This window comes from Talpa europaea (assembly GCF_964194135.1).
Source record: "Talpa europaea genome assembly, chromosome: 8".
Taxonomy (NCBI): domain Eukaryota; kingdom Metazoa; phylum Chordata; class Mammalia; order Eulipotyphla; family Talpidae; genus Talpa; species Talpa europaea.
In genome coordinates, this window is record NC_140075.1 from 39,855,958 (window position 1) to 39,868,167 (window position 12,210).

At 41.0% G+C, this 12,210-nt stretch overlaps 1 protein-coding gene across 1 annotated transcript in view; it reads right to left on the reverse strand.

The window, feature by feature from the left end:
• Positions 1–327: 327 nt before the first annotated feature.
• The window catches only part of CYP19A1 (cytochrome P450 family 19 subfamily A member 1), a gene marked incomplete at both ends in the record, with an annotated part of 31,673 nt that continues 19,790 nt past the window's right edge, over positions 328–12,210 (reverse strand). Inside the window, 6 exons of the mRNA XM_084239658.1 lie at positions 328–561; positions 1,804–2,045; positions 4,258–4,420; positions 4,816–4,930; positions 8,304–8,418; positions 11,868–12,044. Of these exons, the coding sequence (XP_084095784.1) occupies positions 328–561; positions 1,804–2,045; positions 4,258–4,420; positions 4,816–4,930; positions 8,304–8,418; positions 11,868–12,044 (1,046 nt within the window). The remainder of the gene's footprint in view (positions 562–1,803; positions 2,046–4,257; positions 4,421–4,815; positions 4,931–8,303; positions 8,419–11,867; positions 12,045–12,210) is intronic.

The window sequence follows — 12,210 nt, forward strand, 5'->3', positions numbered from 1 at the left end:
CAACAGGTCATGCTGCCTATACCATTGGCCACCACCATCATTTACGACGTGGACATGAAAACCAAACTGAGCAATCAGAATTCATCCCGGAAGTTTTCTGGGAGGTATTAGGGAAATCCTCTATCTACAGTGGCTGTTTATGTATTTATTTATTAGTACCTTTTAATTTTTTGAATTGAGGTAATATTGATTAACAACACTGTATGTGATTCACAGGTCTAGGTTCACACCTCCTCAGATGCCTGTCACCACCCCACACCCTCACCAAGGCACCCACAGTCCTCCACCCTAGTCCACTGTGACCAACCTTCTTTCGTGTTGGAGGCACTAGTCTGAATTTCGCGGGACAAAAGCCATTTCTATGATACCTCTGGTCTCATCAGGGTGGAGGGACAAGTCATTTTTTTTGTCAATGTTTTCAACACACATTCCTTGCAATGCCTTCACGTGGAATCGTTTCAAAAAAGTAACCAGTATGGTTTTCATCATCACCATGGCGATGTACTTTCCTGCACAGCCACGGGGCCCAAAACCAAATGGCTGATAATACCTGAAAGGAACCTGTGAAAATGATCAGACAGTTAGCCAAAGCAGTAAAGGCTAGAGCCATACACCTCTCTGCTGAGCTCACCCTGAAAACACTGGTCAGTCCGAACGCTCTGTTCCCGGGTCTCAGCCATACTGCCCCAGCACTGAGGTGAGTAACTGTCCCTCAGGTTAACCTTTGCTCCAGTCAGTTTGATGGACCCTTTGTGCTCCACTCCCAGACTTGGATGGTCCCCGGTTTTGCTTTTCATAAAACGCTCAAGTAGCTCTGGAGGATGGACACCACTCTGCTACTGTTCTGCAGTTTCATCTAGGCAGAGCTTGTGTTTGTACGGTAGTACATAATTTGATGACAGAGGATAAATTTAGGCAAAGATGCAGATTCTTGGCCTCTTGGTGCCAAAGAACCAAAATATTCTTAGCTATGCAAAAAATTAACTGGCACCACATCTGTCTGTCTTGTCCTTTTTTTGGACTTACATAGTGCTGAGGACATAGTGATGCTTAAGTTTTTGTGGATGAATTGCTGGCATGGCAAGAGTTGCTCATATAGAAACAGAATGAATAGAGGACTGGATTAATTACGATCATGTTTCTCCACTATAGACTATACAAATGTAAAGTTAAGGGCACCGAGGAAACTATTATTTGGATAATTCAGGTTAAGAACCATCATTGCCTAAAATTTGACATAATGGGAGTAGAATCTCCAGCATATTTCAATGATAGAAAGAGTTGAAGCTCTTTAATTACTGAGCCCCGTTTAGAATGGAATGTAGTGCTCGTGGGTCATTCAGTGAAAGACAGAATGGCAGAAGACAAATCTTTTATCTCATAGGATTTCCACTTAAAGCAAAAGTGGACTTCCTTTGTGTAGATGATCCTGCAGCAAAATCTATCATTTTGATAAAATTCGTCAAAATGACAAAGCGGTAAGTTTAAATGGAAAAGAAAGGTGGTGGGTTAAACAAAATTTGTTTGTTTTAGTTAAATCGAGGGCCTGGCTGTTGCACATTTTAATCCATTGTGTGGCCACCAGAGACACTTCCTAGTGCTGGAGATCCAGCATCCTTCACTTGAGGACGAATATAGAAGTCTCATTGCACGCTAGGCGAGGTGTGTGTGCCTGGTGTAAGGGAGCAGAAGGGAGCGAGTAAATAGAATGGGATGTGCATAGTGGAAACACAGAACCAGAATGATGTCCAATGGTTGACATTTTCAAAAGTGGCACACTCTGTTTTAAAAAAGTGTTCTTACATTCTTTTCAAAGTTTTCAAGAGTAAATTCATTGGGCCTGGGGAAAAACTCGAGTCTATGCATTCTTCCAATATTCAGGATGATGTTAGTCCCCTTTTTCACTGGGTAGCCGTCGATGACATCATCTTCTAAGGCTTTGCGCATGACCACATCTACAACTGGCTGGTAGCGCATGCTCTCGTAAATGAAATTTTCCATCACTTTTAATTTTTGTATGTCATCAATCCTTATCTCTCTTTCACCTGTGAAAATAGATAAAAAGGACAAGGAAGGTAATATTAATTTCAATGTGTGATGGCATTACAACTGCTAGAGCTTTCACAGAACAATTTGTTTTGGTTAAAAACATTTTATATCTATAATTCTAATGTAAATCATCGACCTGAGTCAAATACATTTTGTTTGAGCCACATTGAAACCTAAATATCTTTAAACCTGAGGGATTTCATAGAAAAGCTTGGACTTCTAGAAAAATATGAAAGCCTGGTAATACTGGACCCACATCCCCACATAACAGCATGTTGAGTAGCCAGTGAGATTTTGAGGGGCATTTGCTCTGCAGTCCCTTATAGACCTACTCAACTCACTTTCAACATTTATCTCCCTGGCCTCTGAAGGGTTTGAGTTTTGTCCCTCACCCTGAATTCTATGAAAAAGTCATTCCTTTTCTAGTCAAAGTGAGAAAGGACATTTAACCAGTTTCAATGAAATTTTCTCCTCTGGTTACCTATGTAGTCATCAGCACAGAACATGTTACTGACAGTTTCTCCATCTAATTAAGAACAATCTATTGCAGTAAAATAGCAAGAACCCCCTACTTCACTACAAGAAAATGGGTGCCTCAGATCAGCCCCAGGACAGCACATCCACTGTTTCCTTGACACTAGTCAGAGATGCTCAGATTACTCCCACATTTGGCAAAGCTTCACAGCATCCTCAGTTGAGCTACTTGGTGCCCAACATCCTGAGGCAACCCTTTTCTGTACAGATAAGCCCTCCAGGAAGAGCCTCATCTGGTCAGAAAACTCACATACTTCTCTTTGTACACTCAAGGGTCTGATGAGGTGTGTTTGTCTGGGGTGAGGAGCTAGAGGGAAGATGACCAAGAAGCTAATCAAAAGCTTTCACTAGGAAGGAATTACAGTGTGTGTGTGTCACAGCTACATGTGCCAGGGGTTCTGCTGCTTTTCTACTTGGCAGAGGTCTGTTGAAGTGTCAAGGGGCCATCTTGTAGCACAAACACTTTTCATCTCTCAAAGAAGTTGTGTTAAAATTGTATTTAAAGTCTTATGATCTCAAGATAAACCACCCTCCCCGGACTCCATCTCCGTGATTCTCTTCATTCCACTGAATTTGCTTGTTGAGGCAACTCTCCCACCTGCCTCCCAGACAATTGCCCTCCATGAAATTTCCTACAATTGTTAACTGTTTCAAGTAGCATTCAAATGATTTTAAAAAGATGGTGCCTTATCACAACCAAACTATTTGTTTTGCAGGGATTGCATAGAGTCAAGAGAAAAGTCTGCACCAATGCGGCTATCTCTTTGCACATGTCAGAAATGTGTTCCTTAAAAGACTGTCCAGGTGAAAAGTACTCCAAATAAGGAATTCTGTTTTCTTGCAGAGGGCAATTCTGATTTTTTCTAAAAGTAGCATGTTTTTCTGGAAAGGTAGTAACATCAGGAGCAGCGGGCAGAATGATGCTGAAGCAAAGGTAAAGCAGGGAAGAGGTGGTGTGGCGGATGGGAGAGCTGAGGCAGAATCTAGGGGCTCCCCTGCAAAGGAGGAGGAGAGGACAGTGGGAAGATGAATTTTGGGAGAAGGAAACTGATCACTCCCCTGCCTTTGCTCTCAGCCTCTCTTCTTCCTTTTGCAATCAAACGGAAGTTCATTTGTGGATGAACTGCTCGAGATCCAGAAACTGCTACAAATGTCAGCCATTTCCCAGTGTGGACCCACACATCTTTTGTCTGATAATGCAGACAAAACATTGTATTTGATCCCATGCTGTTGATTTAAAAAAATACAACCATGTGTATGTGTTTATGTGCGCACCCCTCACCCCCCAAAAAAAAGAGCTTGAAGAATATACAACAAAAACCAGTGGTTCTCCCTGGAGAATAAGAACAAGCCTACTACAGTGGAAGGGATTGGATGTCACTTTTCCACTTTGAATGTCTTTCTATTTCATTTTTTAAAATTAATATGTGCTATTTTTATATCCTAAAAAAACCCATAATTTTCTTTTCAACTGCTCTGGCATAATCAAAATGTGACAGGATATATCAAATATCATACCAAAAAAAAAAAAAGCCAACGATGTAAGGAAAAAAAAAAGGGTGACAAAGTTATGTTCTATTGTTCTCTAATGTTTGACATTAGATGCTTAGGACATAGTTGACATTTAAAAGGAATTGCTTCATAAGACTTTTTATTTATTTAATTAAGGCTTACCAATAATAGTCTTGATTTCCTTCATCATCTCCTCTTCAACCTTAGGATGCTTTGCAATGAGAAGTAGCATGAAGAACACAGAGACAGACATGGTGTCCGGTGCTGCAATCAGAATTTCCAGTATGCACTGGTTCACATTCTCCTTTGTCAGGTCGCCACGTTTCTCAGTAATTAAAAGAGAGAAGAACCATTGGCAAAGTGAATCAAAGTTTCAAAAAGGGATGGGAGGTGACAGTCATGGATCAACAACCTCTCAACAAAAGGAAATCATAGAAATGTCAGATCTCTGTAATTGACTATGAACATTTTTCATGACCATCTGTAGCTGAAAGCAGCACAATTTAACCAATGACTGATGTATTTTGTGTCTTTGGACACTGCTGTTTTCAGTGTAGTGTGTAGACAGGTTAATTTCAGTCCAAAGTACTACCAGAATGTCTACTGAGTGGGCAAAGGAGTTGTAGAAGAACTAGAGAAAATTAAAGCAGAAATAGGAAAATTTTACACACCAAACAGTCATACACATATGTGGGAATTATGGTTGGTCTGGCTCAATACCTCGGCCAAAATCAGCTCAGTGGCAAAATCTATATTGTCTTCCAGTTTGTCTGCTGTGGAAATTCTGCACCTTTTTTCTTCTATCATAACTTCCAGGACATCTTTCAAATCCTTGCTGGAAAAAAAAAGTCAGAACATAATCTTTCTGTATTCACTTAAGCTATCTAGAACACCACCGTCACTTGCCATTTGTTTAAACAAAATGACCTGCCTAAATTGAAACCATTAGTACTCATGAGTAAGTGAATTTATATCTTATATCTTCATAAATATTCTTAAATTAAATGCACATTACATACTTCATGTTAAGGAGTCAGAGTTGGTTGAGTTTCTAGGTATTGGTAGCAAAATCAAGGATGCAACTTCTAGTTAATGTTTAAAAACTGGTACCTAAATACTAAATCCAATCATGGTTTCTGATTTTTCATTTGACCAGGACAGTATTTATGTTCAAAAAGAAAAACCAGCAGAAACCTTCAGTGGGGTCATGCCATGGCCACCTCTGTTTCCCGTTGCCTTATAGCCACCCAGTTAGCTTTCATTTACCTACTCCTGAAGTCTGTGGAATTTGAGACTTCAGTTCTGGACGGCAAACTCAAACGATGGCGTATTAGTCTTCTTACTTATTTTTGTACCTTGTAGTTTCTGTCACATTGTTAAAATTAAGCAAATATTTGTTGAGTGAATAGCTGGCTGCAAAAAAAATGTGCTTAGACATTTTGACAGTATGTCTGAGGGAAGACTCTGGCTAGAGGGTCAAGTCCAGATGGTTCTCTTTCTACATAACCTGCTTTAAGTCTCTAAGTCTTTATTTATTTATTTATACAAGCACTGGGGTACAATCAGAAGCGAGGGAGGTGAGAGAATTCACCAGAGCCAGAGCGGGGAACAGAACAGACAGACTGACGAAATACACTGCTGAGGGGAGCAGCGGGGCAGCAGGAGAGGTCTGCGCGCCCTCGCTGGCGGCCGGGGATTGAACTGGCGCTGCAGAGGCTGCGGGCAGCTTCGCAGCCCAGTGCTCAACCGCTGCGCCACCGGGGAGGCCCAAGTCTCTAAGTCTTATGTCTCTTTTAAAGTGAAGAGTTCAGACTAGATCAACAAAAAGGCACCTTGAGATCTAAATTCTGTTTAGAATTTAGACAAGTCCTTTGTCTTTAAATATATGAGTTCATGTAGAAATGTATTGCTTCCCGATCTTAGGGAAACAGTATTCCACATTACTTTCAGTGTACAATAAATCTTTCAAATTCTTATTGATATGGGCACCTATACACTTACATAGCCTATTGATGCTGTTGACAAACATAACCTCTACGTTCCACAGGAACTCCAGTTCCACAGGAAAAACTAAAGGAAGTGTCTTTGCGTTTCCTCCCATTAGGGTCATACATAAATGCATACATCTAAATGTATGTGCCCTTAAAATCTGGGAAAACTGAGTTCAATGACAGTTTTCAGGTAGTAGGAATTCTCTGACTTAAAAATGTGTATTAAAAGGATGCATCTGGGGCCTCCCCTGGTGGCGCAGTGGTTGAGCGCTGGGCTGTGAAGCTGCCCACAGTCTATGCAGCGCCAGTTCGATCCCCGGCCACCAGCAGGGTCCCATGTAGCGCGTAGACCTCTCCTGCCGCGCCCACTGCTCCCCTCAGCAGTGTATTTCAGTCAGTCTGCCTGTTCTGTTCCCCACTCTGGCTCTGGTGGAGTCTCTCACCCTCCCACGCTTCTGACTGTACCCAGTGCTTGTATAAATAAAATAAAAAATAAAATAAAATAAAATAAAAATAAAAGGATGCATCTGTGAGTTTGTTGTTGGAACTCTGAATATATTTTACAGCAGAACACTGGTGGCTAGGTTACCAGTCTAGGTCACAAACAACCACTTAAGGTATTCTGTGGCTGAGAGGCCTTAAAATTGACCCAGAAAAATGTACAAAGCAGCACCACTATAATACTGGTAATAAAAAGGCAAAAATATGAAACCGAATAAATAGAGGTAAAGGTAGACATCCCTGAATCCATTCCATAAATGTCTTTTAAATGTATCAATATTATTAAAAGCATGGGGGGGATATTTTAACAAATTCTCTAGACCTCTACTTTTCTATAATATAGGAGATATAAACCAGTGCAGTGACCATTGGCAAATGATATGTAGAAAGGGAATATTGCTGGATTAATTACTGTAGAAACCTAAGAGAAACCGTTTTATAATCTCATGTAATAAGTTTCTATGAGTCTGTTGGCCAAGACTGAAGCTAAATTAATGACCAGGAACTATACAGGCCACCACCAGATCTGACCACAGTGAAGAGATGATTCCTTTATGCCATTGATTGAAGACACAATAAGATCTGGTGGAAACGAAGTTAAATGTTTGAGGTGAATGTGATAACCACTATACCACAGAAATGTTCCAAAACTAAATGTTCAAAGAACCAAATCCACAAATGAAATCTATAAAGAACCAAGTATCCAAATCATCCACCTAATACTCATCAACCACTTGAGACTATATATATAAAGCAACATCAAGTTGGTTGCTTTTCTGGAAACTTAATATTGAATTTCAAAACCTAAAAATTGGATAGAGTTGTGTCTTCAGACAAGTTTGGGAACTTTTAAAGATGGAGAGTTAAGAATGGGGAAACGACCATATTTAATGCCTACTATGTACCATGCTCTGTGCTAATTGCACTCTATATATAACCTCTTAAGCTTATATTCCCACTCTTGGGGGTAGGGTATATTTTACTTTAACTTCTGAAGGTGATTTAATTACTAAATGGTAGAGACAGGATACAGACCAAATCTGTCTGTCCCCTAGATTCCACTAGTGGCTAGAGGTGGCCATTTTTAGTGGTTGTAACACTCTAAAACCCACAGATCAGCCTATAGGCCATTAGATATTAGTTCAGTCTTTCAGTGGACTATTTTAAATCCATTTAATGACAGTTTTGGATTCCCCAATGACTTAAAATATGTAACTAAAAAAAGACACATTGAGTTAAAATTCATTAATTTCACCATGAAAAAATTCAAACTACCATCAATTCCTACAAATTGAATTGTGTTGAAATTCATTTAAAAGCAACACAAGCATAAAATGATTCCATGTTTCCATTTTGGAAGCAAAATGGAGAAAGAGAATTTTGACATAACAAATGGTAAGTTCAGCCAGCCCTTCTCTTCAACTCCAGATACAGGCCAGTATTCTGCTTCCAGGGATGGGCTCTGAGACAACCCACTTGGCCTCCTTGCTGAGAAATAACCCCAGTCAAAGGCTTCTTTTACTCTTTGGTCTGGCCACATGTGGCCAAATTGCTGTAAGAAGTGTTTCATCAGCAACTTAATCCACTGCTCCCTCATGAGATCTGGAGAGCAGAAAACTTTTAGGGGAGACCAAAAATAACAAAGACACAAATGAAAAACAAAACCAAAAATGAACCCAGTCTCACCAACAAATTTCCCCAAGTTGTGTTACTTACACAGACTTTTCATACTTTCTGTAGAGCCAGGAAACCTTAAAGAAGATGTCTGGTTTGAGAAGGAGAGCTTGCCATGCAATAAAATAATCCTGGATTTTAACCACGATGGCCATTTCTGAAGAAATTACAAAAAAAAAAAAGAGCAGTTGAGCAAAACTGTGAGCCAAAGGAGGGTATCATGATCAGAGACCATCCCCTGTATATTGTCCTACTAGACTGGTGTTCTTGGCTGGCCATGTTTCCAGTTTGAGCGGGCATTTTAAGCCACATGAGTGCCACTGGGCAAAACAAGCACAATTTATTCTGCTTTGCATCTCAGTCGATCATGTTAACCAGAGATTTATCTGTTTTTGAAAGGTCATGCAGGAGGTCGGAATGCAAAAGCCCACCAGGAAGCCCACCTAGAAAATTCAGACAATAAGCCTCTTCCTGCCCTTCAAATCTTTTCGCACCCTATAAACTTTTTACCCCCCACCGTCCTGCAAACCCAGTTTCCCACCTGACCTCTCCTTACCCTATAAAAACCTGCCTCCACCTGGCAATGTGCACAACTTCACTGACCCCCACCTTGGGTCAGTGAATCCCGCCCAGGGGTGCAATAAATTTTCCCCCACTTTGAGAAATTTAGCCTGGCTATCCTTTCCTTTACCACGCCGAACCTTTGAGTTTTTAAGTTTGTGTTTGAGACACAGCCTAGAGTCTCACATGCCCCTCTTTACCTGAGCCTCCACTCCTTCCTGTTTTTCTGGACGATGGGAAATAAGAAGGGCACAAGTAATTATGAATGTTCTGACCTCAGTTCTACCCCCTAGGAGGGCAAAAAGCCATGCCACTCTCCAGGTAGGCAGCCAGCAGTTGCATTTTAACTTCATTTGGTGCTGGATAAGTAGAGCCAGTAAGTGGATAATCTGTTTAGGTTATATAACTAATTAATAGCTCTTGCTTGCATTCTTACATTGTAGTTCTTTATTCATATATTTTTTTTTCATAGCACTTATCACATAGCTTTCACATGTGTAATTGGTCCAGAGTATGGAATTCATCGTAGTATTTTCAGTGCCTTGTCCTGAACCGCAAGCATGGTCTACTCTTAGTAAATAAATGGTCTTTAATTAAAAGACTAAAATTAAATTTCATTGAATGGTCTTTAATTGCATACTAAGGGAAAGGAAATCTCTTTTTCCCTCAAATTATACAAAAGAGAAAGGAATAGATTCTTGAAACTTCTTGATAGGACTTCATTTAATCCTTACAATCTTGCAAGGGGAGTAATAGCGTTAACCATTTTGCAGATGAAGAAACCACAGTTCATAGAAATTCAGAAGCTTGCTCAACACCATATAGTCAGGGTGGTGGGCAGGCCCTGCGACAAGAGCCCTGTTTTATTGGACCTCAGTACAATGTCCTTTCCTCTTTGTCACATTGGGTCTCTTAGGTAAATTGAGAGTTTAACAAGGACCCAATGAGGAGAAGGAAAAGAAACATAATTTTGTGTGAGCTTTCCTGTGAATCAAAGCTAGTGGAGAACCAAGGTGCAGGGACTTACAAAATTTGTCCAGTAAGCACCTAACGTGTGGCTAGGTTCCTGAGAAAGTCAACTTTAAGCAAAACTATGTTTGATGAAACTAGGTCCTCCCATTACGTTATTTCATTCAACAGGCCAGGATTTCTTTTCTCTCGTCAATGTTACAAGGAAAAAGTGCTGCATGGCATGTTATCTGAGGACCTGCCCTATGGAGGTAGTCCTTGCTTTTCGTGTTATGCTGCTTTATGTTTACGAAAGCTCTACATTGATACCTCTTTTCACCAACTGAAGGCAAGCCAAAGGGGATTTTTGCTTTTATGACAAAAGACAGGGAGCTTTCCGCATTGGCTTGGAGCAGCAGTTGGAGAGGCAGCTGCATGCTGAGCAGCAAGAGTAGCCCCCCGCCAGGCTCCTTGCCTGGGGACTGCTTTCCGCAGCTGTGGGCTTGTCATATTCTTCCTGCTCTTGTTCTGTGTTAGTGTGAGTTTAGGTTTTATGTTTTATTTGGTGTCATTGGGTAGGGTATTTTGGGGGCCTTGGTATACTTAAACTTTTCTCCCATGTGAATGAATGAATGGTAATTGTGTTTTCGCTTCATGTCCACTATGAAGGGTTCCAGAGGGGTACTCTGCTTTCAGACAGCGGGCGAGATCGGTACCTGCCTAACCTCAGGAGAGATGTGGGTGGGCCAGGCGAGCTGGGATTGCAGTTTCTGTCTGAAGGGGGATCAGGCAAGAGAATATGACTGAAAACCCCCAGAGGACTCCCATCCAAATGGCAACCAGAGGAGTTTCCAGGGCTCTTGTAAGCAGAAATGAAAGAGCAGGGGAGATGGGGCAAGGAGAGATGGAAAAGAGAACGGGAGGGTTTATCAACTCGCCCACATGTGGGAAATCAGACAGCAGGTGTTTTCGCTCCGTTGGTTTGGTCAAGAGTTACAAGACCTTGTTCTTATGCTTGTGATGTTCTTCCCTCACCCCTGTATTTGACTTGCGGCTTCACTTCACTTAGGCTTAGGTTTGGCTGTCCCCTCCACAGAGGCCTTGTCCACTGCCAGTCACCTCCCCCTGCACTGTCTAGCCTCTTGCCCCGCTTTGCTTTTCCTTCAAGGCACATATTGTTACCTAATATATTACCAGATATTTTCTTGCTCTTGTTTCATTTCCCCACTAGACGTAAACTCCTCAAAGCGAAGCACTTTATCTGTTATGTTCACTGCTCTGTTCCCAGAAGCAGGAACAGCACATGGCTTGACATGGACAGTCAGCAAATAGTTGCTTAATGAATGGGTGAATCAATGCACTCTGCTGTAAATCAGTTCAAAAAAAAAATTGCATCAAGCTAGATGTAATGTCAGTAGCAGAAAGGAAATAATACAGAGGATTATTTTTTTTTTGGTGGTAGTAGAATTGCATGTATGTGCTTTAATATTCATTACTGCAGTGTAGTGAGGAAAGTGGCTTTTTGAATATGAAATCTCGTTGTAAATGACAAGCCATGTGTAAAGCCACTTGGCACATAGTATCCTACACAACAGCAGCAGCTCCATTATCATCATATAGAGTCACAATTTTCATGCTTAATAGTTTTGAGGAAGGGTTATGTATGTATATTTATATAAGGGAGAGATCATGTGTTTGTGTGTAAAGCCAGATAATGTGCATGTTATACATACATACATATACATGTATACAGACATATACATCATGTCCAAAAGAATGGTTGGAAATGGTTCATACATCAGTTTGGTTGATGTTAAGACATTAATGACCAAATGAACTAATCACGTTTGTTAAGTTTTGACTGTGGGTAAGACTCTTAGAACAAGAAATAGAAGATGCTCTCTTACTTTATGGAATTTATATTTTCTAAGTGAGTAAGGCAGATACCCTAGGGAAAAAAATCCTGGAACACGTAGAAATATTCAAACAAGAGCAATGCACAAAGTAACATATGATTACTTGACTCTGCTGTCCCTCTCATCCCCTTACTCAAAAAATCAGGAGAATGTCAAGTCAGGAGAATGAAAATTTTGGTACCGTCGATGGGGATCCCCAGGAAGAGCTCGTTGGAGGTGTCCAGCGTGATGCACCGCATGAATTTTATAACGTCCACGGAGCCCGTCTTGCTGGTGAACTCCTTCAGCCTGTCCAGATGAGTCACGACGGAGTCAACACAGAAGTTCACCATACGCACAAGCCCCGGGCCCGACAGAGCTGAAGAGGACACATCAGACAGTGAGCTGCCCTGCATCCATGGCACACATCAGGTGACGTAGACCTTTTGTGTTTGGAGCTACTCATTCACAATTTTCTTGTCTCTGCTTGAGTGGAAATGTCCACATTTCTCTTTATACTTTTCTGTGTTCTCCTAATTTTCTAC